This window comes from Heterocephalus glaber, unplaced genomic scaffold, assembly GCF_053883595.1.
Source record: "Heterocephalus glaber isolate CG9 unplaced genomic scaffold, H.glaber_assembly_v1.0 deba00001608, whole genome shotgun sequence".
NCBI classification, from domain to species: domain Eukaryota; kingdom Metazoa; phylum Chordata; class Mammalia; order Rodentia; family Bathyergidae; genus Heterocephalus; species Heterocephalus glaber.
In genome coordinates, this window is record NW_028258379.1 from 8269774 (window position 1) to 8297330 (window position 27557).

A 27557-nucleotide genomic window follows, 5' to 3' on the forward strand; every position below is an offset into this window, starting at 1 on the left:
CAGAAACAAATGTCAAATTTTATTCCAAAGGAGGAGATAAGAGTTACAAGTCAGAGAAGCATCCTCAGACGATTTATTTAAATAGCATGGCCAGTATTAGTGTTCCAACGAAGGGTTTTGGCTCTGGTGCCCAAAGACATGGCTGGCCATCCTGATGGGCAAAAGTTAAGATGATGGCACCTAATGGCTATCTTAGCACCACTGCTGTGTGTCATCTGAGGAACTATTCAGTAGTCTTACTCTAAAACAGTACAAAATGTACATTAGAGTCTTTTGTTGTTGTTGTGCTGGGAATTCAACCCAGGGCTTCGCACCTGCAAGGCAGGCAGTCTACCATTTAGTGACATCCCTAGCCCAAGTCTTAACACACACCCATTCTTCAGGAAATCCTCTGTATCATCCCATCAGAGGGAGGAGTCCTGGTACTTGTCATGTTAGCTTCTTGATAGCTTCAATCCACTCTGCTCGTTCAGTCTTGCTGCTGGCCTGGATATAATAGTGTGTGTCATCCTTTGTAATCACTTTGAAGAGATTTCCTTGGACATTTCCTTTAACTCCTAGGCAGGAAAAAAAAATTAAGTCGAATATCCACATCTGCTTTCACCTTGAAGTAGCTGCAAGTCAACTGAGACATGGGCAAAAACTCATTCTTCACACAAATGTATGTGGTTGGGAATCCCACCAGACACATGCATTCCTCTTTTCCTTCCTCGCTCCCTTTCCTACTCCCTCCAGAGCATCTTAGGACCTACTACTGGTTATCTGGACATTCCTCCAGCACTTTTGCTTGCTCCCTATGCTAGCCATACACCTAGTTTCATTTACATCAAAGAATCCAGTGTGTTTATGTTAAAAGCGGGTACAGAATTTGATCTGACTCTGAGCTTCATTTTCCACATCCTCAAGATGGAATGTTATCCTCTTACTGCAGCTGGCTAGTATGAAATGAGTAAACAACAGGAAGAAACTGTTACAACCTAAACACTATAACCCTTAGCTACTGTTCTCAGGTAGAATCTTACGGGCCATCAGCACAGAAACTGAGGAGAAAGAGTACGTATTCAATTAGGTTATTTGAATTGAATTTTTATATTAAGAACATCCCAGGGCTGGGGATTTAGCTCAGTGGTTTCGCCGCCTGCTGCACAAGCGCAAGGATCCGAGTTCGATCTCCAGTACAAAAAAAACAACAAAAAAAGAACATCTCATATACCCTTTCCTCTATTTCTGAAATTGGCTTCAAAACACCATAGCTGGGCACGGTGGCACACATCTGTGATCTCAGCACTCTAGGAGACTGAGGCAGAAAGATCACAAGTTTGAGCCCAGCTGGACAACTTACTAAGAGCCTCTTTCAAAAAGGGCTGGGTGGGCCGGGATTTAGCTCAGTGGTTCCACCACCTGCCATTCAAGCGCAAGGACCTGAGTTCGATCCCCAGTACCAAAAAAAAAAAAAAAAGAGCTGGGAAAGCCAGGCATGGTGGCACATGTGGGTAGGCTGAGGCAGGAGGATTACTGTGAGTTCAAGACCACCCTGAGCTACATAGCGAGACCCTGTCTCAAAAAAACAAAAAAGGGGGGGAGGGGCTGGGGATGTAACTAAATGTGAAGGCACTAGGTTCAATCCCCAGTGCCACCAAAACAAACCAACTAAAAAACACGCCATTCATTGTCTCACTGAGTAAAGCTCCTGCTCAGCTCCCACAGTGCAGGCTTTCCTCGGCAGTATTACTGAGGCACAGAATGGAGACCTGGAGACCACCAGGTCAGTTTTGAAGTTGTACCTTACCCATGGGAACGCCATTATCCTCCAGAGCAGACACGAGTGAACCACGAAGAGAAAACCCACCTATTGGCCTATTCTCTTCCTGCAGAGAAAAAGAGCAATTTTGTGAATGCACCAAAGGGAAGTCACAGCAGCCCCTATATTACCATCCTCATTCGTGGGGCTGGCAATGTAGCTCAGTGGTAGAGTGCCTGTCTGAGATGTTGGAGGTCCTAAATTCAATCCCCAGCACTATAAAAATAGAGAAAATTATTTACAATAATAGAAGATGAGGCTGAACCTGGACATCATATGGCCAAATTACACATACCAGTGAGGAAGTTCGGGCCTCTTTGTTTCACAGCTGAGCAACAGTGCCACCAGCGTTGCTGTTGCCAAGTCTGGTGGAGTTGAGCATCAAGCTGCTTTTTATTCTTGGACACCTCTCAAATAGAGCCTCAATCAAACACTAAAAGAAGCATACATTCACTTCCCTAATCCTGGATGCATCTTAACCACCAATCAGAAAAAAACCCATGGGGCCAGGATTTAGCTCAGTGGTGCCGCTGCCTTCCTCGAAAGTGCAAGGTCCCAAATTTGAGCCCCAGTACCAAAACTGGTAAGATAGTCCTGTACATTAGACACCACTATACAAGACTCTGGTTATGTTCTTGGCATGAAACTGAGTGCAACAGAACTGTGATTTGTGGCATCTCAGGATGATTCAGAGCAGTTTTACATACCAGGAGCCTCAGCCCAGGGCTCCCTTCAATTAAGCAGTAAACAATTTCATACCAAGCGATGGGCTCACCAAGAAGTATGAAAAAAAAAAAAGCCATTAAATAGCAATGCCAGAGATGTTCACTGTTCAATGCCAAGAGAGGAAAAGTTCAGAGGAAAAAGAAACCTACCACTGGTAGGGGCTCAGATCCACCCCTGCTGGGGTTGAGGGCAGCCTCAGGGAGGGGACTGAACTGGCCTTGAGAAACAAGCCCTGCACACAGGGTGGACCCTCAGCCCACCCAGAAGGAAGGTTGATGGCAAGTCAGGGAGGAAATCAGCCACAAAAATGTCTTTTCAGATGGGGTTGGGCTGAGGCATTAGAATCATCAAAGACAGAGCACAGGCTGGGCAGGACTGAGAGACAAATGCAAAGCTAGTGCCTACTTTGTTCATTGTTTTCCCTGCTTCAAACAGGAATTAAGTCACCATGCACTAAATTAAGATCGAAGTGGATTAAAGATTTAAATATTAAGACAGAAACTCTAAACTTGCTGGAAGATAAGTTAGGTAGAACTCTCGAAGACATTGGCATAGGAAAAGATTTTACGAACAAAACCTCAGTGGCACAGGAACTTGCACAAAGAATCAACATCTGGGATCTCATCTTATTAAAAAGCTTCTGCACTGCAAGAGAAACCACCAACAGAGCTAAGAGACAACCTACAGTGAAAAAATTTTCAGCAGCTGTACCTCAGACAAAGGACTACTACTAGAATATATAAAGAATTGAAAAAAATCAGACCCCCCCCAATTCAAAGACCCAATTCAAAAATGGGCATCTGAAATGAACAGACATTTCTCAAAGAAGTAAAAGCAGCAAATAAACATATGAAAAAATGTTCAACATCACTGGTCATTCGAGAGATGCAGATGAAAACAACGCTGAGATTCCACCTCACCCCAGAAAGAGTGGCTGCTATTAAGAAATCATCCAATAACAAATGCTGGCGGGGCTGTGGGGAGAGAAAGGAACCCTTCTCCATTGTTGGTGGGAGTGCAGACTGGTGCAACCACTATGGAAATTAGTGTGGAGATACCTCAAAGAACTAGGGCTAGAGGGCCCATTTGACCCAGCTATCCCCCTGCTGGGTATCTTCCCAAAAGAATTAAAAGAATCATACCACAGTGATACATGTGCACCCATGTTTACAGCGGCACAGTTCGTAATAGCTAAAGCTTGGAAACAGCCCAAGTGCCCATTAACTGGAAACTGGATAAAAAAGATGTGGGGGTTTTTTTATAAGATGGGAGCACTACTCAGCCATAAAGAATGAGAAACTAGGGCCAGGGATTTAGCTCAGTGGTTCCACCACCTGCCTCGCAAGCTAAGGACCCGAGTTCGATCTCCAGTACCAAAAAAAAAGAAAAAAAAGAATGAGAAACTAGAGACATTTATAGCTAAATGGATGCATATTGAGGCCATCCTAAGTGAAATAAATAGGACACCCATGTGTAAATACCGAATAGTTTCTCTGGTATGAGAAACTGAAGAGTGTAATTAAGGATACACACAGATAAAATGGTCTAATAACATATTTCTCGGATTGTGTTTCCATCGCATGTCATATGACTGTATCAAAATTTAAATTAGGGAGAAGCTTGGCTTATGTGGAGTCTGCTAGCTAACTGGGGTTTTTTTTCCAGACCACTATTTGTTCAATGTTGGTTTTGGGAATCTTTCTGAAACAAATCACATCCTCTGGTGTCTTACTGGTGCTTGAGATGTTTTTTTAAGTTATATGGAAAAACGTTTAAATGCTTTTCAGTTTTGTTTTGGTTGAGTTCTACTGTATTTGAATATTACTGTAGGTTTTTTTCCCTTCCATTGATCTTCTTTGAATGGTTTTAATTTTTGTATGTGTGTGTGTTTGATAATAAAGTTATTTAAAAAAAAAAAAGGAATTAAGGTCCTGAATTCCATCCCTGGTATGGAAAAAAAAACTGAAGTAGCCACAAAAGTTTGACCTGTATGCCACAGCCAGGACACCATGACCCTGGAGAGGTCAATGAGTGCTTTTGGAGGCCCCAGGAGGGTGACCCCTTGGGCAGCCATCAGTATGTCTTCCCCTGGCCTCGGCCTTCCTTGCTCCTGCCTGAGTCCTGGGGCTCCCTCTGGGCTCCTGGCTGAGTGAAGGGGTTCTTGACTGAAACCCAGGGAGGAAAAAACTGCTTTCTTTTCACTATTTCAAATGAAATGAAAATCACACAAGCACCAAGACAAGGCTGAAGGGCCCAACTAAAGGCCGTTCCACTTCTCTCTCTTTTTTTTTTTTCCCCACTTCTCTTTTGACTGGAACTGGATTAACTCAGCATGAGGCCCTACTCATCTGAAACTCGAACAGCAATTCTTAGATCAATTGAAAAATAAGAAAATTAATAACATATCATAATTATGTGATTAAAAAGAAATTTCAAAACATAGGTGAGAACAAGAAATTGAGGAAGTCATGGATCTCTGGATGAAAAGGGGAAAAGAGATTGGGAAGCACCAGTTAGGAATCTCATCAACACTGCTCACAGAGAAGGCTTTGGGGAAAGTACAAGATGCTTTTCCTCTCAAAGAATCAAAGATCCTCTCTCATGGAAGTGGGGGTAAGCAGTCAACAGGAGACAGAGGGGCGGCCCAGTGCAGCAGAAGTTGGCAGGGACTGGGGCCTGGAAAGAAGCAGAGCAGCAGCGTGCTCTGTGGAGGCATCTGGAGGGAGCAGGTGCACTCACTTTGGAAGGGTCATAGTAATGCAGGAAAGCCGGCTCCTTCCTCAGCACAAAGCGACGCACCTTCCAGTTCTTCCTCTTGTGCCCCTGAAGCAAAGAAAGGATTCCAGGTTCACTGATGACCACTCTCCATCCCTGTGCCACTTCCATGTGTCTCCCTAATGCCGATCCCAACAACGGGCTACTTTCTAAAGACAGTCTTCGGCCTGATGCACAAGGATTTCAATGGTGTGCCGTGAACTCCCCTGTCGTCCCCTGCTCAGTAACACTTTAGCAGCAAGAGCCTCACATGTAGTTGACAGAGCCAAGGGCAGTCAGCACCAAAGGAAACCAGGTGCACCACCCACTCAAGAGCATAAAGGATGACAGGGAGGCGGCAGGCCAATGTGTTTTATTAACACATGTTTGCAGCACGTAATGTTTACATTCCTTGTGTGAAGCTGGTAGATGTACGCAACACATTTTCATTCCTTTTTTCATCCCCTTTTCCTCCCTTCCTTCCCACTCCCTCCATTTCTCAATCCCCTTCCCATTTGAGAAAGATCTCTCTCCTTACTTCCTATTATCTATTTTGCTCTTTATTTATACTTTGAGTTTCTCATATAAGAGAAAGCTTGTGTGTCTTATCCATTTTCCTTTGAATGACTTAAGTTTTCTTTATGGCAGATAGTTCTTAAGAATCAACTTAGTTCAAAAACAAACATGGAGCAGCATATGTGTGCACATATGCAGAAAACCACTTTAATATTCTGCATCAGAAAAAGAAATGATCACCAGGTATGGTGGCATACATCTGTAACTGCAGCACTTGGAAGGCTAAGGCAAGAGGATGACCTCAAGTTCGAGGCCACCCTGAACCTATATAACAAGGCCCTGTCTCAAAAACCTAAAAAAAAGAGAGAAAAGAAATCATTTCTTTCTCTCTTTTACGGTATGTAAAATAATCTAGATGTATATGACATTAATCTGAGAGAGAGACTCTTTGGCCTCTCACACTCTAGATCACAAACCATCCTTAGTACCCTCAGAGTCTCTCCCACACTCCCTTCATGCTTCTCCAGAGACCTCATGACCTCCCCTCCCAGGACTCCTGTCAGAAGCTGGAAGTGGTGGTGCACACCTGTAATCCCAGCACTCTGGGAGGCTGAGACAGGAGGATTCTAAGTCTGAACACAGTCTGGACAACTCAGCAATTTAGTGAGACCCTGTCTAAAAATATAAAATTTAAAAAGGGATGGGGATGTGACTCAGTGTGAAGGTTCTAGGTTCAATCTTCAGTACCACCAAAAATAAATAAATAAATAAAAGGATTCCTGTCAGTACACAGGAAAACACATGGATAGTAAACACTACTCAGGAAGTGGGCAGGCGCCAATATGGAAAACTGGGCAATTGTGGGGAAGCTGCTTTGAATGCTGTGATAATCACACAAGCGTGTTTTCCCAGAACAACCCTTGCCTGCATTTCTTTTGCTTCTGGGGTCTAGCACTGGGCTCCTGTTGGCAGTGAGTGTCCGAAGCACTGTCATCTCTCCCCGCCTCTAGGCTCATCCCTGCCCTCCCTGCAACCCCGGCTGACACCTGCCCCTCTCCTCCCTGCTTGAAGGCAGCTGTACCTGCTTGGAAAGATAGCCTTGTTTGACCACCTCACCACTCAACTCCATGGTGCTCAGACTCATCTCCTCCTTGGGAGTTACCTTCTTCTTGTAGCTCTCAGCCTGTGGAAAGGGGAGCAAGGACTCAATAACAAAAAAGCCTCTGGCCAAGCCCATGGGGGCTTCAGGCAGAAAGGGAACTCCGCAGTGCAGAAGCCCCAGGACCCCTTGGGATGAACCTGTCCCCCAAATCCTAGGCCTCTCTCCATGGTTATGGGCCCCACATACCCACACTTTGCCACTTCCTTCCCTCTGGCAGCAAGAGGAGCCCACTCCCTAACTTACAAAAGTGTACAGAGCCGTGGAGTCATCCAGGAAGTGCTCAGCCAGATCCCCTGAACGGATGGCACCCATGCTGCGGGCCCCCACTGGCCTGAGGAAGTTCTCCTCCAACAGCATGGAGCCCAAGGTCACCGCCTCTAGACGGCTGGCTGTGAAGCCATTGGAGATGAGCCAGTCCACCAGCGAGGAGCCTACATGGGGTAAAGGCAGCACCGTCAGACCTCAGGCTACAGCCTGACCTCCTCCTTAGTCAATGACTTCATTGACCTCGACCTCCTGGAAAGCCTCAAGGCTCCACCGTCAGACCTCAGGCTACAGGCTGACCTCCTCCTTAGTCAATGACTTCACTGACCTCGACCTCCTGGAAAGCCTCAAGGCTCCACCTAAGAGCTGCCTGGAGACCACACCCACACATGGCCATCACAGACCAGCCCATTGCTCAGAAAGCAGCTGTGGCCACAGTATGGGCTGTTCAGGCCCTCAGCTGAGCCCCAGGTCACAGGGGGATGGGCAGGCTCACCCAGGAAGGTCTTCTTGTAGGTGCTTCCCTGCTCCATGTTGGGGCTCGGCCGGATCCCACTGCTGCTGTCACGCATCTTGTCTACAATACGACTGCATGGAAGGAAGAAGGCACAGAAGGGACCCTTGTCATACTGACAGCTACAGGGAAGATCCTGAAGTCACTGCTAAGGGTACAAAGCAAGAAACACATGGTGTGACCCAACCCATGGAGAGAGGGGGCTTTCACTTATGCACTGGAATTCAAGAGGCAGGATTCTGGACATTTCTTCTTGTTCATCTAGGTGGTCAAAGACATCCACTAGAGGCTTACTTTTTCGGCAAGACTAAAAAGCTGGGCCTTGACTTCACATGGAAAGTGTGAAGTGGCCCATGTGGTTCTCTACAATCTGTTATACTCAGTGCCACTTGGCCAGCGACTTCTCAATGCTGCCCCCTCTGAACCCACCACTTCCCACCTTGATCTGCCACTCTCTGCTGGTGTGGAGTTTCTACAAGCCCAGGAATGGACTCCTACCACATCTTTGTTTGTTTGGTTTGGGGGTTTTTGTTTTATTTTGTTTTTTATTTTTTCGAGACAGGGTCTCACTATGTAGTTCAGGCTGGCCTTGAACTCACTATGGAACCCAGGCTGGCCTCAAACTCGTGGTGATTCTCCTGCATCAGCCTCCCAAGTTCTGGGATTATAGCCTTGCTCCACCATGCCCAGCCAGTTTCTTCAATGAATAAATGAGGAACTCCACTGAGCAGAAGGCAACAGCTAACATAACACAACATTCTTGTGACCAGGCTGCAAATAAGACCTGGTGATGCAGAGTCCTGAGGGGCTGACGCAGCCCTGAAGAATGCGCAGGCAGCCCTGAAGCATGCGCCTGAAACAGAAGGGCAGGATGTCTCTTCTACCACAATCAAGGAAGTTGCAGAGGCCTTAGGCAGTTATACCGAGTAGGGAGAGTAGACAAAGCCCTACTCGGGCAGAGAGAAACTTGTGCCCTGAAGCACAGTACAGACAACCAGGCCTAGGCAGCACCACTGCACACAGACAGGAGCGGCTGCAGACCAGGGAGGGTGAGGGCAGGGGGCAGCACTCACTGCAGGCTGATGTGAGGGGGCAGCTTGAAGGAGTTTCTCAGTATGTGGAGCTGCTGGACCTTCCCTGGCTGCCCAGCATGAATAGCTCCCGTTATCTCAAAGGCCCAGGCATCCCTTTCCTCTCGAGAACAGGCCTCCAGGAAGTACTCTGTGGAAGTCTGAGTCTTCAGCTTAATGAGGAGCTGTGGAAGAGATGGTTGGTTGGTCAGGCCTGCGCTCAGAGGCAGAGCAGCAAGAGAATGTAGGCACCCAGCAGAATGACAGGGCTTGCCAAGTACAGTGGCGCACACCTGTGATCCTAGCACTCAAGAGGCTGAGGCAGGAGGACTTCCATGAGTTCGAGGCCTGCCTAGGATACACAGTGAGTTCAAGGCCAGCCTGAGCTACATAACGGGACCCTGTCTCATAAATAAATGAGTGAGTGAATGAATGAAATGACAGGGCTATCATACAGGCCAGTGACTGCCTAATGTCCTCAACCCTCCCCCACACCCCAGTAGGTGACCTTTAAAGATTCACTTGCAAGTGGGTGTGATGGTACACACCTGTAATCCCAGTACTCTGGGAGACTGAGGTTGGGGGATTGCAAGTTCGATCCCAGTCTGGACAATTCAGCAACTTTGCGAGACCTTGTCTCAAAATAAAAAATAAAAAGGGGTAGAGGGCTAGGGGTGCATCTCAGTGCAACAATCCTGGGTTCATCCCTAGTACCACCCAAAATAATAAAAAAAAATTTTTAAAGATTAGCTTGGACACCTTCAGGATCAAGGAGCTCATGGCCTCCTAGGGCAGCCTTTCTTTCTGGACAGAGAATTAGCATAAGGACGCATCCCAGATCCACACAGCGAAGGCTCACAACCTGAGACACCCCTCTGCTGAGGTGGGGCATGCTCAGACTATGGTCAGGCAGCTCTGCCACACAGCTGCAGATGCCAGGGCAGGTCAGGAACCTCGCCAAGCCTCAGTTTCCCCATATGTAGTAACAGGACATTAATGTGTAACTCAGTAGAACTGCTGGTAATGCTCGCTTCAATCCTCCCCTCTCCAGCTTAGGCACCCCGAGTCTTTTACACATTCCTCATATGATGCAGCTGGTTCACTCAACACTAAATGCCCCACTGGTGGTCAACACTCACAGAATAGGACTTAGAATGCAAGGTAACGCCCAGGACCCAGGGGCACAGAGCAGCTGACAGCCTGGGGCATGTGGGCTGTGGACCACTGTGGGCACTGTACACCCAGGCTCCTCCACAAAGTCTTTTTCATGTGGGCCCCTAACTAGTCATTTAGAGGGTTCATGGATAAAGTGTGGGATTTTGTATTCCTCTCCCTATTAATAAATGTCATCTGAGTAGCCCAGGGAGGCCACTTCTTTCTTTGTTTTGTTTTTGAGACAGGGTCTCACTATGTAGTCGAACTCAGGGCAATCCTCTTGTCTCAGCCTCCTGAGTGCTAGGTTTACATATATGCACCACCATGCCCAGCCCCAGAGAGGCCACTTCTGAGGCATTCGATTTCATTCTGATTTGCCCCCAGTGCCAGGAATCAAACCCAGGGCCTCATGCAGGCTAATTCATTCCATTTTCCAAAGTATTAACTCCCAATTTACTTTGCTTGAAAGCTCAATCAATATCCTTTGTCTAAATACCAAAAATGAAAGGCTCGAGATTTAGCTCAGTGGCACCGAGACTGCCTCACAACCACAAGGTCGTAAGTCCGATCCCCAGTTCCAAAAAAAAAAGAAAAAGAAATCAACAGCAAGAGAAACTACAGAAATTATACAAACATATGGAGGCTGAGCAATAGCAAAAATGGCAAACATGACCTGGCTAGCTCACCCCCACAAGGAACATCAGGAAGATGTTCCCGAAGGTGATTTCACACTTTAGCACCGTGGGAGTGAGGTTCTGCCAGACCCTGACCCTGAGCTGTCAGTCACAATTCACCACTGAAATGGAAAGTCACACGATTCCAAAAGAAATCCAGGTACAACCTTTGTATCACTTCCCTGATCTCCACAAATCCAAGCAGGTACACACATAAACACACATAGACAAGCACACTTTGGCTTGATCATAGTGAGCCTGTTGGCTCCTCTCATCTCAAGCCCAAGGACTCTGGGCCCAGGCAAAGCCTGGGATGTAGCTCAGGGGGCCCAGCCCTTGCTTAGCACACGCAAGGCCCTGGGTTTGATCCCCATTGTTGCCAATTAACTAAAATAAATCAGGGGCAGATGAAAATCTGAGAATTTTATGTAGATGTAACACAAACTTAGACCAGTTTCCCATCTCCAGCCCATCAGCTCGCCAATTTCCTAAAGATTATTCAGGAACAACAGGTCAGCAATTCACCTGTGAGTGTGGGGATTTCATTTACCAAGACCCAGAATCTTAAATTCACTTAAGAAACAGGTTTTCTTCTTAAAATCATCTTAGTTACACATGTCTTCATTGTTCAATATTTATTCAGAGAATGTTTACTAAGCACTTACTATATGCATAGGCACTGTGCTCAGCCTTGCAATGCTAAAGGAAGAGGACACAGAGTCAGTTCTTCCCAGGCTCAGCATCTCTAACAGTCCTACCTCCATGTCGACAGAAAGCTAGCACTACCTGGCTTCTCGCTTCAGTCAACAGCACCTCCAGGTGTGTCACAGCAATAACTGACATTGCAAGCTGGGCATGGTAGCACACACCTGTAATCCCAGCCCTTGGGAGGCTGAAGCAGGAGGATCGCAGCAGTTCGAGGCTACCCTGGGCTACACAGTCAGTTCTAAGCCAGCCTGAACTACATAGCGAGACCCTGTCTCAACAAATGAAACAAAACAAACCCTGACATTTCATCTGGGCAGCCTCCTAAGGTGGAACGACACTTTTTAAAAATATACATAATTCTATTAAATAACCTTTACAACAGTTACTTGTAAATTAATTCTGAAAACGCTTGCAATCTTTCTTCCCTTCCTACTTTGATACACAAGCTTGTTATATAGAAATATATAAATAAATCAGCTAAGTCTCTGAAATAGGACCAACTCTGCCTCATTCCATATCTAAAGCTGATATGAAGGGCCCGGGATTTAGCTCAGTGGCACCATGCCTGCCTCACAAGCACAAGGTCCTGAGTTTGATATCCAGTACTGCAAAAAAAAACCCCCAAAATCTAAAATGATGGCTGTTTAAGACTAAAACTTCCCAATTTCAACCAAATTATTTCTCTGTTTGTCTGTTTGAGATGGGATCTCACTACGTTGTCCGGGCTGGTTTCAGACCTCTGGTCTCAAGAAATCCTCCCACCTCAGCCTTCTTGAAAGTAGCTGGGACTACAGGCACACACCTGTGTTCAGCTTCTCTCCCTCTCTCTCTCTGTGTTACTTGGGATTGAACCCAGGGCCTTCATACTGAGCTACATCCCCAGTCCTTATTTATTTATACACAGCATCTTGCTGAGTTGCCCAAGCTGGGCTAGAACTTGCAGTCCTCTTGCCCAGCCTCCCAGAGTGCTAGGATTACAAGCATGCCTCCCCTTATTTTTATGTCATCAAATATACTCTCAATCTCCAGAAAAAAGTCTTGGTTGTGAGAAAAACATTAATTTGTAGAATGCAACACTTACATATTCTTTTTGTTTGTTTGGTTTGGTTGTTCGAGATGGGTCTCACTATGTAGTTCAGACTGCCCTCAACCTTGCTGCGATATTCCTGCCTCAGCCTTCTGAGGCTAGGATTATAGGCATGTGCCACCATGCCCAGCACTCTTCTGGGGAGGCGAGAGAATTCTGTTTCTTCAACCTCAAGCTCAATGAAGGCCATGACCACCTCCCTTCTGGATCCCCCTAAAATACCTAGAACTGAAAATCCACTACACATAGCTCCCAGTTAACAGAAAGGCATGAAGATCAAAGTACTCCTTACCAAAAAAAAAAAAAAAGTGATAGCTTAAAAAAAAAAATATTTTCCCTGGGATTTAGCTCAGTGGTTTCGTTGCCTGCTGTGCAACCGCAAGGACCCGAGTTCAATCCCCAGTACCAAAGAAAAAAAAGAAAAAAATCAAAGTACTCCTTCCTCTTCTCTCCTGCTCGGTACTGTCCCCCTCTCCCCTTGGCACTCAAGCCAGAATATCCTATCACCCTTCAGTGACATGTGATGCCCCTCATCAACCCACCTTCAAAATCCGGTCAACCACCAGGTCCTGTGCACATTTCTTTCATAATGCATTCTCAAGTTCATCCCTTCATTTTTTTCCTCTTTCACTTCCCTCTCTTCCTCCTCCATCCATCTCTTGGTCCCCTTCTTTCTTTTTCTTCACATGTGCAATATATAACCTACATATTCCTTGTGTGTAGTTGGTACATGTACATAATATAAAAAATAGTTTCTTTGGTTCAGCTTATGAATAAGCAGCTAGCTAGGGGAAATGCCAGAGATAGAATTGGGTGACCAGCCATATTGATAAGAATTAAAATAAAAGTAAGACAGTTTGTAATAGCTAAAGCTTGGAAACAGCCCATCAACTGGAGACTGGATAAAAAAGATGTGGCTTTTTTTATAAGATGGAGTACTACTCAGCCATAAAGAATGAGAAACTAGAGACATTTATAGCTAAATGGATGCACATTGAGGCCATCCTCTTAAGTGAAATAAATAGGACACTCGTGTAAATACCAAATAGTTTCTCTGGTGTAAGAAACTAAAAGTGTAAATAAGGATCAAAATGTATAATTGATAATGTGAAATAGGAAGAAAAGGTCTAAAGGGGTAGGGGAAGTGGGAGGGGAAGGGGAAAGAAGGGAAAGGAAGAAATATGAGAAAAGGAAAAAATGGAAACAAAGTCTTTGTAAATAGGGAGGGATGGAGGGGGTGAAGGGAGGGGTGGGGAATGGGGGGAAAAGACCCAAGATACATCATGTACAGGTACAAGCTCCCAATTATGAATGTAACCATACTGTATACCTGAAATGTACCAATAAATTTAATGGAAAAAATAAGAGTAGAAAGTGAACTAGGATTTTGGATGAGACTGAATTTCCTCAGGCAACATGGAATGCAGCCCCTTCCCTATCAAAGAGAGTTACAGCCTCTCCCTACTAATTTCTTGAGTTCCCAGGAACTTAAAATGCAAAATAACCAGTTTTTCTTTACAATCTCTTTCCTTTAACCCCTACATACTGAGTAACTGGGTTAGAGAGCTGGGTTGTAATTGGTCATTTTAAATCCACAGAGCCTCCTGTGACAGGTGGCCACTAAACAACTGAGCAATTCTCAAGGTCCCCTTACTCATAAAACCTTCTGCACCAAGGGGCCAAGTGGAAATTCCACTTTTCAGATTCCCTTCCTGGAGAACCAGGGGCATTTTTTCTTCTCCTTATTTCCAATGAAAACTCTAACTTCCTCCTTTTGGTTCATGACTTCATTCCTCTGTTGTGGGACCGCAAGCCTGGTTTGTGGTCTATTAACTATTAACTACTTCAATAGCCTGTCTTGGTTCCCTCCCCTCCTCTGCCCCTCCATCTCTTACCCCCTTCCCATCTGAGAAACATCTCTCTCCCTACTTCCTATTACCTATCTCTAATGTGCTATTTATACTTTGGGTTTCTCATATAAAAGAAACCACGAGCCGGGGATTTAGCTCAGTGGTTCCGCTGCCTGCCGCACAAGTGCAAGGATCCAAGTTCAATCCCCAGTACCAAAATAAATAAAAAAATTAAAGAAACCACATGAGGGCCAAGGATTTAGCCCAGTGGCACTGCGCCTGCCTTGCAAGTGCCAGGTCCTAAATTCAATCCCCCCCTGGGGGGGGGGGGGGAACCATGAGATATTTAAGCTTGTGTGTCTGATTTATTTTGCTCAACATTATGGTCTCAAGGTGCATCCATTTTCCTATAAATGACTCAAGTTTATCTTTCTTTATGGCAGAGTAGTACTCCATTGTGTGTGTGTGTCTATATATATATATATATATATATATAGACACACACACATATATATATTTATATACTCTATTGTATATATTTTGTCTATTCATCTGTTGGATATATAGGCCACTTCCAAAATTTAGCTGTTATGAATCATGCCGCTATCAATATGGGTATGCATGTATCACTGTAATATGATGTCTTTAATCTTTTCAAGAAGATACTTGGAGAACAGCTGGGTGAAATAGAATTTCTACTTTCAGTTTTTTGAAGACTGTCCATATTGATTTTCTTAGTGGTTATACTAGTTTACATTCCCAGCAACAGTGCAGAAGGGTTCCTTTTTCCCCCACAGCCTCTCCAGCATTTATTATTTGATTTCTTGATGATGGTCATTCTTTCTAGGGTGAGATGGAATCTCAATTAATTTGCATTTATCTAAGGGCCAGTGATGCTGAGAATTTCTTCATGTATTACTGGCCACATGTACTTCTGTGAAGTGTTTATTCATTCCATTTACCCATGTTTTGATTGGGTCTTTAATTTTTTGAGTCTATTTTTTTTTTTTTGAGACAATGTTTTGCTATGTAGTTCAGGCTGGCCTTGAACTCACAGGGATCCTCCTGCCTTGGCCTCCTAAGTGCTGGGATTATAGGCGTGTGCTAACACACCTGGGAAATTTTATAATTCTTTATATATTCTAGGTATTAGTCCCCAGAGGTACAGCTGGCAAAATTTTTTTCCCATTCTGTACATTTTCATTTTGTTGGTTGTTTCTTTTACTGTGCAGCTTTTTAATTTGATATGATCCCATTTGTTGATTCTCAGTACTATTTCCTATGTGATCAGGGATCTCATAGATCTATTCTGAGATTTGAACATAAATCTCTTCAGAAAGTCCTTGTCTCCACCTATGATTTCAAGAAAAGAGTTTTATCTATTTTGCCTTCCAAAAGTTTAAGTGCTTTTGTTTTAACATTTAATTCTTTAATCCATTTTGATTTTAATTTACTACATGGTGAAAGAGATGGGTCTAGATTTCATCTTCTGCATGTAGATACCCAGTTTTCCCAACACCATTTATTAAAGAGGCTGTCTTTCCTCCAGTGTATGTTGTTAGCCCCTCTGTCAAAGATCAAATAGCTGAACATACGTGGAGTTGTTTCTGCATCCTCTCTTCTTTCTTCATCCTTACGATTATTTTTGTGCCAGTATCATGCTGTTTTTATCACCATAACTTTGTAATATAACTTCAAGTCCAGGGTTGTAATGCCTCCCACTTTGGTCTTTTTACCCAGGATTGCTTTTGCTTTTCCAGGTCTCTTCTAGTTTCATATGAATTTTTTGAATGTTTTCTGTTTGTTGTGGTTTGGTTTGGTTTTTGGTTTTTTTGACACTGGGTCTTGCTGTGTATACTCCAGGCTGGCCTTGAACTCACTATGTAGCCCAAGCTGACCTCGAACTTGCAGCAATCTCCTGTCTCAGCCTCCCTAATGCTGAGATTATAGGCATGCACCACCATACCTGGTTCCACGTGAATTTTAGTTTTTCTCTCCAGTTCAGTGAAGAATGCTGTTAGAATTTTGATTGGGATTGCATTAAATCTGTGTATCATTTTTGCTAATTTGGCCATTCTCACTATTGGTTCTGCCTACAGGAACAACCCTATCTTTCCATTTTCTGATGTTCTCTTCAATCCCTCTCTTCAGGGTACTATAGTTTTTATTGTAGAGGTCTTTCACTTCCTTGGCTACATTAATCCTAAATATTTAAAAAATTTTTGCAGCTATTATGAACAGGACTGTTTTCCTTATCTTTCTTGGGGGGTTCACTGTTTGCTATTGATTGGTGTGTGCTGATTTTTACCCTGCATCCTTCACTTCTAAAACACACATCTTTCAGGAAATGAAAGCATTATACTGAACCTCAAGACAGCAGTAATTGCTCATATCTGTGCAGGGCCTGCATCATCCTAGCTTACATGCTTTAACAGACCATTACCTTCACAATCCTTGTCACAACTGTGTGAGGTACTCAGGTGTAATTATTTTATACCACCTTACAGACAATGAAGGAAGGCTCACACATCTGGTACCACTTGCCCAAGGTCACACATCTGGTACATGGTGGAGTCAGGATTTGAATCCAAGATTTTCAGTTACAACTGCGTTTTCCCCACTACTCACCCCACCTTCCCCAAAGAGGCCCCAGGCAGGATGTGTTGGGGAAGGGAGCTGGGTAGCAAGGGCCTACACGTACCGGCCGGTTTTCATACTCCAGGCAGGGACAGGTGATGGTGCAGCCATCCAGGAGGATCCGGCCCTTGGGGGGGGTCACTTTCCGACCCCCCTCAAGCTTGTAGTACAGCAGAGTGTTCTGCTGAAGGATGAACCATCGCACTTTCCAGTTATGGACAACGTGGCCCTGTGGACAGACAGAAAAGCCCTGAGGTGAGGAGGTGAAGGGGAGGACACTGTGTTCAGGGAAAGGTGTTGTTGTCCAGGCAACCAAACTGCACCATGGAAACAACTGTCTAATGAGAGAGAGAGTAATATTTTTGTCTGGATCTCTCTTGGTCATCTCTTGAGTATGCAAGCAAAGGTACGGGAGACTGGAATACTGATTATGCCCAAAGCAGGCTGTAAGCAGTGAAGGCTGTAAAGAGTTAACCCTACAATTGGGTTGTTTATAGAAGTGAGTCAAGCCAAAGCCTGAAGCCTATGTGCCTGGGTCAGAGTAACTCGTACCCAAATTCCATTCCCACAAATGAAACCTTCTTACTAAAAGGACAATGTTCTAATTACAACCATATACTTTGTCTATTCTGTTCCCAATTTGAGAATGCTTTGTCTTGTCCTTTATAAGTCTTGTTTATATTAATTTCCATAGAAACAGCACAACTGTACCTCCTCACAATAGTTCTGTTGTTGCATGTAGCTCACTTTTACCCCAAATGAGTACCAATAAAAATCAGTGGCTTGGGCCAGCCAGCACCTTTGTCACTTGCACCAGCATTGGTTGTCCTGGCACTCCACTTTCTCTTAGTTCTGTCTTTTGGTTTTATTTCTCAGGCCTGCATCATATACTAGGCAGGATACTGGAATCTAACTGCAGGGGTCTTCAGTACAGAGGCCTTCAGTTCCCACTGGTATTTTTTCAGGTTTTATCTCTTTCTTCCTTTTCTTGTGCTGGTGGCACTGGGGATCAAACCCAGGACCTTGCACATACTAGACAAGCACTCTACCACTTAGCTGCACCCCCTTCCTTAATCCATGGTCATAAATCTTAAACTGCAAAGCACTAAAAAAAACCCAAAAAATAGAGCATGGTGGTGCACACCTCTAATCCTAGCACTCTGGGAAGCTGAAGCAGGAGGATCACAAGTTCCAGCCCAGCTTTGGTAATTTAGCAACTTAGTGAGAGCCTGTCTCAAAATAAAAAAATAAAAAAGGTCTAGGGGTGTAGCTCAGTGCAAAGGCACTGGGTTCAATCCCCAGTACCACAACAACAACAACAAAATCACTCACATGTAATCCTGCTACAGTGCCAGGAGGCAGCTATTGTTAATACTTGATATACCCTTCTAGTCTTTTTCATTTCAGTTTTTTTTTTCTCAATTGGGACCACATTATATATAGTTTTATCTTCTGGTTTTTGTTTTGTTTATCCTTGCTGAGCATTTTCTCAAACCACGTAAATTTCTTTAAAACATTCTATAATGACCACTATATGGATCCGTAATTAACTTGCAAGTTGAAGCCTCCAAGAGTCTGTAGTGCTAAGGGTCTACCAGTCACCTGCCAGCTGTGACAGGCGCAAAAGGCAGGGTAGTTTCAGAGGTACTCAGGTGGGTCTTGGAGCCAGTGGACAGGACAGTCAGGTGCAGGCAGAGACCCAGTTTCTAGAACTGACGGGTGCACAGGGGACATCTGCAGAGGGTCAGAAAGGAAAGAATGTGGCACACAGAAAACCTCCCTGACATAGTTCCAAGCAGGGTGCAATTTGGGATGAAGTTCTCACCCAGACAGATGTGCTTTGTGTGAGTTGAAGACCACCTCCTTAATTCACTCATTCCTTTAGCTAGCAGGTATTAATATCAAAGGCCCCTTCAGTTCTCATCTATGGCACTATGATCCCACTCCATTTTCAGCAGGTACTGAGAGCTGTTAGGGAGCCAGAAAGTATGGACGAACCACCTGTGCTGGAGTTATCTGTGTATACAGCCAGGCTTTGTGGGCACAGACTTTAGCTCAAACAGAATGTACTGTGGCAACCAAACAAAGCTCACAGCAAAGCTCACCTGACAAGCATTCTCTCTTTGCTTTCTCCCTGATTTACAGTCCCTTTGTGTAGCCTGAGGGTTGATAGCTTTACAATAGGGCTCTCTACAGCTCTCCACATTGCCCTGTCCCAGTCCCAGGTTCCCATTCCTTCTGAGCCCCAACTGGGGGGTCTTGGGGCAACACCTGCAGGGCTGGGCCAGGGTGTCTGCATGCTGAAAAATTCAAGGCAGTTAGTTACTGGCACACAAGGTTGTAGCTGACATGGGGAAGAGGATGCAGTCTAAGTTGATGGTACAGGTATAAGGCATAAGGCAGAGAAGAGAGGGCAAAATAATCTTAAACCTTCAAATACAGGTGGTTAGGGGCTGAATTGTGTGGTCCCCCCCACTCCTCGCTGAAATCCAAATGTTGAACCCCTAACCCCAATACCACAGAATGGGATAATTTGGAGACAGAGCCTTTAAGGAAGTGATTAAGTTAAAATGGGCCATTAGGTTGGATCCTACTCAAATCTGATGTCCTTAGAGAAAGATGTGGATGCACAGAGAAGTGCCAGAGATGGGCACATATAGAGGAGAGACCACATACAGCAGGCACAGCAAGAAGGGAGCCACCTTCAAGCCAAGAAAATAAACCTCAGAGGAATCAACCCTGTCAGCACCTTGATCTTGGACTTCCAGACTCCAGAACTCCGAGAAATAAATCTGTTGTTTAAGCCACCCAGTCTGTGATATTTCATGACAGCAACCCCAGCAAACTAATACAGTGGGAAAGAGGAAGACAGCTGGAGATGTAAGTAGAGAAAAATGCAACCAACAGACGTTGAGCAAAAGAACAAAACAAAGAGATGTATTTTCCTGGACCAAGTGCTACACTTCCCAGAATCCCTTGCACTTAATAATAGGCAGGTGACCAAGCTTTGCTGATCCTAGACATAAAGCACTGGTGCACAGTTGGCAGCAACCAAACATAGGGCAACGGGAACCTTTGGCAAGGACAGGAGTAACAGAACAGTTTCTTCTGACACCCAAACCCTAGGACAAGCGTCAGTGTCAGCAGTCTCTCTGCCAGTAGAAACATCTTCCAATAGAAATAAATAACACCAATCTGAGCACATGTCTGTAACTCCCACTTGGGAGTTACAGGGAAAAGGAAGGAGGTGAGTGGGCTAAAAATTCAAGTCCAAGGGCCAGGGATTTAGCTCAGTGGTTCTGGTGCCTGCCTTGCAAGCGCAAGGTCCTGAGTTCGATCCCCGGTACCAAAAAAAAAAAAAAAAAAATTCAAGTCCAACCCGGACAACTTAGTGATTTAGGAAGTCCCTTGGTGTTTTTGTCTGCCTGCATTATCCATGGCTGTATAGAATTCCAACCTGATTCTCCAGTCTCCCAAATATTCCTGAGTTAATAACCTCTTCCTGTTCAAGCTTAGTCCAGTAGAATGTGTTATGAGCAACTAAAAATCCTAACTGAAAGCCTGGCATGGTGGCACAAACCTATAATTGCAGCACTTGGGAGGCTGAGACAGGAGGATCACCATGAGTTGGAGACCAGCTTGGTCTACATTAGTGAGTTCAAGGCCAGCTTGAACTGCATAGCAAGATCCTGTCTCAAAAATAAACCCTAACTGAAGGCCAGGGATTTAGCTCACAAGCACAAGGCCCTCAGTTCAATCTGTTATCAAAAAACAAAAAACAAAAAAATACCCTAACTGGTAGCAAAGGTCAAATGTCTGAGGAAAAGGCCAATGAGAAAGGATTTACTATATAGGGATAAAATTCAAAGAAAGTGGTGACCTCAAACAATGTTCAAACCCTTTAACCTAATAATTCCACTTCCCTGTCTGTGCTAAGTAAATAATCTATAATACAGAAAACGTTTTATGTATTGTAACACAGGGTTATTGGTTATATAGTGAAAAAATGGAAAACAATCAAAATGTATAACAATATGGTACTGGGTATATAATACTGGTGACTACAATAGGGAGATTCTCATTCTAACAGATGACAGGCCCTCACTTGACCCCACAAGGACAGATGCAACAATTTGAGTCACAGAATCAGTGGCAATGTCCTTTAACACGGGCAAGCCCTGTTGCCAATACTTCATGATACATAAAATACTGTCATTCAGTTGGGTGTTTTGGGGGGTGGGGTCTGGGGATCGAATCCAAGGCCTTTGCCCTGAGCTACATCTCTAGCCCTTTATTTTTTCATTTTTAGAGCTTGTTTGGAGGTTCTAGCAGGTGAACAGTTACTCGTACAACCTTGACCAAAGAAATGGTCCTCCTCTATCAAGGGTAGTTGTCCTCTTTAGCCGAGCATGCACCTTCAGGAGGGACATACAGGGAGCAGTCGGGGGAAAAGAGGACACCTGCCTAGCCAGCCAGATCAACTGAATCAACCCTGCTGGTCAATAAGGTGACAGATGTTACAGCCAGATCACCCTCCTCATATCCTATTTTTTTTATTTTGAGACAGGATCTTGTTAAGTTGCTAAACTGCCCAGGCTGAATTTAAACTTATAATCCTCCTGCCTCAGCCTCCTAGAGGGCTGGGTTTACATGTGTGCACCATCACATCCAACTCCTAGTAGTATTTTAGAAAATATATCTAAATATTTAATATTTCCAGGATCTAAGTATTTCTAGTATATTAGAAAATTTCTGTAAAGATACTCCACAAATATTAACAATGATAACCTCAACAGTCTTAAGACTGGATACAGGGAAATAAGAATGGAAATCTGTTTTCCACTTTACACCCCTGAGTACTATTCTGTTGGTTTTTAATACTACGAATTTTTATTTTTATATTTTTGGCAGTGCTAGGGATTGAACTTAGGGCCTTGGGCATGTAGGTAAGCATGCTACCACTGAGCTACACTCCCTGGCCTTAGAATGTATTATTTTTATAGTGGAAATATTAATTTAAATTTTCTAATTCAAATAAAAATCTTGATAAGCTATTTAGGAAAATCATCTCTTCATCTATTCTATCAGTAATCAACGACTGAGACAAAGATGAACAAAACTCTGGCCCAAGCTAGAGGAGAAGATGGAAAACTAATCCATCAGTGTAAAATTTCAGGTCAAATGACTGGCAGGAACCAGAGGTACTGCTGTACACCTGGGATCCTAGCACCACGGGAAGCTGAGGCAAGAAGATCCTAAGTTCAAGCCTAGCCTGGGAAAGTTAGCAACTTAGTGAGACCCTATTTCAAAATAAATAAGGGCTGGGGATGTAGCTCAGTGCGATCCTGGTTCAACAACTTGTACAGGAAAAAAAAAAAGAAAACATTGGTAGGACCCTCCACCATGATTCCTCCCTTCTAATATTCACTCACTTGTGTAGCCTCCACCACATTTTGCAAGGGTTGGTCTGAGTGACTCAGAATATGGGAGAGTGATAGTAGCTTTGACATTTGGTTATAAAAGATTCCTGTAGCTTCTTATTGGCTCTATCCCCAAGCCCATCTCACCCTACTCCTGCCCCCAATCATTCACTCGAGGGAAAGGTGGCTGCTCTGTCACAAGCAGCCTTATAGACAGGTGAGGAACTGAGGCCTCAGGCAATAGCCAAATGCATGAACTTGGAGTGGACCCATCAACCCATGAGGCCTTCAGGTGACTGCCACACCCGGACATCTTGGCTGCAATGGCATGACAGACCCTGAGCTGGAGTCTTACAGCTGGACTTCCTGCACACCTGACCCTCAGGAGCTGCAGATCGGGTCAGGCACGTTCCCTGGAGGAGCTGACACAGACCAGGGAGGCTGGGAAAGGTGGGCACAGAGCCACTGCCAGGGCTGGCACTGGAGCTCATGGGAGAGCCCTTGCCTAACACACACAAGGCCCTGGTTCTATTCCCAGCACTGCAAAAAGCAATGCTGCCACTTTGGGGAAATTCCCTGTGGCTCTGTATGTCTTGGGCGGTGAGGCTTGTGGGGAATGGACAGAGGAAATGACAGGGACTGCATCTTACCGATGTGGCTTCACGTTCCATATTGCAGTTTGGTCTCCATACTACAAAATTCCTGCCGAATTTTAAGAGGAAGCATAACAATTTAGGTTCTTGTGTTAAAAAGATCATTCTGACCACAGTGTGGCAGAACAACTGAATGACACAGGTGAGACTAGAGGCTGCTGGATAATCCATAAAGCTGGCGTGAATGGACCCAGTGTCTCTGCTCTGCAGGGAAGCCACACAGTTCATGTGGCTTGTGACTAGTCCTAAGTCATTAGGCAAAGTGGGTCAGGGGCCAAAAAACTGGTATGAACTGCAAAGGAACCCAGGTCTCCCCCTACCTGGGCATTTCAGGTACCCTGTCTGGGACCAGAGGCTGACTGAAAGCAAGAGTGGCTTGTTGTCCCAGAAGCTCTTCTAGGAGAAAGGAGAGGAGCCCATAAGCTGGGGTGAAACTCAGGGCTGAGCTTAAGAGGCACAGAATGTCACGGCTGGAGAAGGGCCTAGAAAAGACCTACTCTACTCTCTAAAGACAAGGAATTGGAGGGCCAGGGATGTAGTTCAGCGGTACAGCACCTGCCTGGCAAACATGAGGTCCTGAGTTGGATCCCTGGCACCAAAAAATTGTTGGACAAGGAATTGGGGCCCGGAAAGGTCTTGCCCAAAGCCCTATAACCCCCAAAAAGCAGGGATGGTATTTATTAAGGGTTGAATTGTGTCTCCCCAAAAGTTTAAGTCTGAACTTCCAGTACCTGTGAATGGGATCTTACATGGAAATAGTCTTTGTAGCTGTTATCAAATTACAATGAGGTAATGCTAGACTAGGGTGCACACAAATCCAGTATGACTGATGTCCCTGCAGGAAGTGGACAATTTGGACAATGAATAACACACGTGGAGCACATGGTCATGTGATGGGTAATGTATCTCCAAGGTTCGGAGCTTGAACAGGCAGGCGAGGGTTCTCTGGACGGGTTTAGAAGGGAGAGGGGCCCTGCCATCACCTTGATATTAGACTTCCAGCCTCTAGAACTCCTTCCAGGCTTTTGCCTTCTATGCCTATTTATTTTTTCTCTACTCATACCTTGTATCTTTTTACTTATTGAATTTTAATACCATAAACACTTTTAACATCTGCATAACTGTAATTCAGTTAGTTGCTTATTTGAGGAGACATATAGGTAGTTAGTTTCTGGGTTTTTTCCATTCATAAATAACATTTTCTTCATAAAGCTTTCACAGTGTTGGGACAGAGTCCTTCAAGTGAGATCCCCAGGTCAATGTGTGTTCCCACTGTAGGACTGGTCAGGATAGGAGCTTCTCGAAGCTTCTGCCTGCTGCTCCCTGCCCCTGCCCTGAACTCTCCTGAGGTCCAGCCTCAGTGAACTCCCTGCATTTTGCCAGAGCTTTGCTTCTTTCTTGTCTGGGCGGGAGTGGGAACCAAACCCATCATGCCCCTGCCTGCCTGGCTCCAGTGGGGCTTCCCTGCTGACGACTGTTCTGCCCTCTGCTGCCAGTCTGGCCCCACCCCACCTCTGGTGCGGCCAGCCACCTTCTGAATCTTCACTCCCAGTGCTGCATCCTTGTAACTGCCCCGGGAACAAGGGTTACTGTTGCCACAGATACGGAAAGGGGATGTGGGGATGGTGACCACAGCAAGGGTATGGGGGCCAACTCCCTCACCAGGTGAGAAGGGGTGCGGTTTCCATATACCTCAGGGTCAGGCTCCAAATCCCAGGTTTTGCCTTTGGTTAGAATGAAGTTTAGATATTTCAGCCAAACCCTGGACTTGTTGGGGCCTGGGGGCCAGACCTGTTGACTCCTCACTTCTCTTACTTTTTAATTTTTAAAATTTTCCCCTGTAATGGGGACTGAACTTAGGGCCTCGACACTAAGCCTCATCCCCAGCCCTTTTTTATTTTTTACTTTTGAGGCTCTATAAACCACTAAACTGCCCAGGCTGGGCTTGAGTTTGACTCCCCTGCGTCAGTCTCCCAGAACACCACCCCAGTTCCTCCTCACTTCTCTGCACCTAGATTCCCTGACCAGGGCTTCCAGAAGAGAATGCCCACCCTCTCCCCCTCACATTCTACACTTTTGTGGCTTTCCTGTAACCCTCTCCTAAGCCTGTGTAGTTGCGGTGGTGGAGAGTCCTGCAGGTAATCTAGGTGGGAGGCCCACAGAGTCTCCAAACTAACTTCACTCCCCACCAGGGCCCAGCGGTGAACAGTCCGACCTAAAGTCCCCACCCAGCTCATACTGTCACCTCACAAGCTGCAGTCCGGGGAGACAGCACAAGTTCCCCACAGGTTGTTTCTGAGGCAGCCACCTCCACAGACCCTGAGGGACCAGAGTTTCACTTCAGTCACAGCAACATGAACTGGGTATGGAATTCTGGACTGCTCACATTTTTGGTACCAGGGATCAAACTCAGAACCTTGTGCTTTCCAGGCAGGCAGTGGCACCACTGAGCTAAATCCCCAGCTGGCTCAAACCCAGTCTGACTCTTGATCTGGCATCAGCCTCCCACCCTCTTTGCTGACAGCTTTGAGCAAATAGCACACCCAGCCTTCTGGATCAACTGTGCAAGCTAATGGGGACACAGTGGAAGTGGAACAGGAAAGTGACCAGAGCCAGGGTGGGTCTGGCCACCAGGAGAGCAGTGAGAGGAAGAGAAAGCCCCTTCATCCCTCCTCACTGTTCCCAAAGCCTTAAACTGAGAAGAGCAAAGAGGCACAGCCCCACATTCATATACTTACAAGATACTGTTAGCATAAATATTTACTGTTAATATTTCTTTTTTTCTGTGCTGGTGATCAAACCCAGGGCCTCTCACATCTTAACCAAGTGCCCTACCAGTGAGCTATACCCCCAGCCCTAAAAATAATTTTAAAGTATCAAACTTCCTCTTGCAGCTGCTCTTTCATTCACTTTCGACTTGGATCCAGATATCCTGTTTTGGTTTGGACTCTTGCTGGCCACATGGAACCATGGGGATGGTCTGACTACAGGACAGGGGTTCTCATTCCAGTGATTACTAGCTCTAGGCAAGCTGTTTCATTTTCCTGACCCTCAGAGTCCTCCTGTGTAACAGTGACAATAATACCCACCATGCATGATGCTCAGTAGACAGAAAAATGTTTGGGGTCAACCTGAGATGATCTGATCCCAACTCTACCAATCACAGCCATAACCCAGAGCAAGTTACTTAACATCTCTGAGCTTTGTTTTTCCCTTGGTGAAAGGAGGGTAATGTACTATAGACCTGCAGAAGTACTGGGAGGATAAACAAGACCAGGTCCAGGTCTGGCAAACGCTCAGTGCTAAGGAAGCACAGAATCCCTCTTTCCTCCCCGCTTGTAAACTACAGAACACACCCACGTTGTTTTAATAAATTACATTTAGGCTAGGGGGGTAGTTCGGTGGCAGAGCATAAGCTTAACATGTTCAAGGCCCTGGGTTCAATACCCAGCAGCCCAAAGTGTTGAAAAAATAAATTATATTTAAATGTACTATTCATAATATATTTTTTAATTGACACATAACATATTTATGGGGTACAGTGTGATGATCCATACATGTACACAATACATAATGATCAGATCTGAGTGTCATATCAGTCATCTCATTTTTTTGCCCACGGTACTGGAGATTGCACCCAGGACTCACACTGAGGTACATCCGCAGCCCTTTTTATTTTGTATTTTGAGACAGTGTCTTGCTAAACCCACTGGCCTTGAACTTGCTGTCCTCCTGCCTCAGCCTCCTGAGTAGCTAGGATTACAGGTATGCCCACCACGCGGGCCACTGATCATTTGTGTTAGGACATTCAAAATCTTCTCACCTTGCCATTTTGAAACAGGTATACCCTTAACTGTTGTTAACTTTACTCCTGCACTATCGGTCATTAGGAGTTAGTCCACTGCACTCATTAACCGATCTCTCACTATATCCCCCAATTCTTATTCATATATTAATGTCTTTTGTTTGTTTTGTTTTTCGTGTGGTCCTGGGCATTGAACCCAGAGCCTGGTGCTGAGGTCCAAGATGTCCACACCCGTGCCACCGCCGGCCGACGCCACACCGCACTGCCCGGCGCCACTCTCCTCCAGGCCTGTGCCCCGGGCCCCTTTTCCCTCCAAAGTTTCCCAGGCCTTCGTCCGACGCCAACCACCGCCCCCGCGGTCCCCTGGCACGCGGAGCTCGGGGCCAGGGCTGGGGACCCGAGGAGCGCGTCCCCGGCGCACGTCCGCCCCGCTCCGGTGGGTCGGGCCGCCGCCGCCGGGCCCCCGCGCAGCCCCAGCCCGAGTCCGCCCCGCGCTCACCCTCTTCACGAGGAAGCCTTCCTTGAGCACGCCGTCCTCCATGCCGCGCGCCGCCACCTCAGGTGCGCTGCCCCCGCGCTCGCCCGCGCCCTCAGTTAGCGCAGCTCGGGCCCACCGCGCCCAGGAAACAGCTGCGACTCCGCGGGGCAACGCCTGCTTAGAGCTGGGCCAGACCTGAGACGGCCGGGCCTTGAGGGCAGGAAGTCGGCCGGGTCAGACTCCACCAGGATGCTCCCGCCAGAACGCGCTCCGGGGCAGCGAA

At 45.7% G+C, this 27557-nt stretch overlaps 1 protein-coding gene across 1 annotated transcript; it reads right to left on the bottom strand.

Moving 5' to 3' along the window:
* Positions 1 to 27557, bottom strand: Plek2 (pleckstrin 2). Its single transcript, XM_004837367.4, has 9 exons — positions 27296 to 27557; positions 16983 to 17147; positions 8811 to 8992; positions 7720 to 7811; positions 7203 to 7390; positions 6879 to 6980; positions 5267 to 5350; positions 1790 to 1868; positions 1 to 557 (listed from the first exon to the last, which is right to left on the bottom strand). Exons 1-9 carry the CDS (start codon positions 27335 to 27337, stop codon positions 430 to 432), a joined length of 1062 nt encoding a protein of 353 aa, XP_004837424.2. The 5' UTR covers positions 27338 to 27557; the 3' UTR covers positions 1 to 429.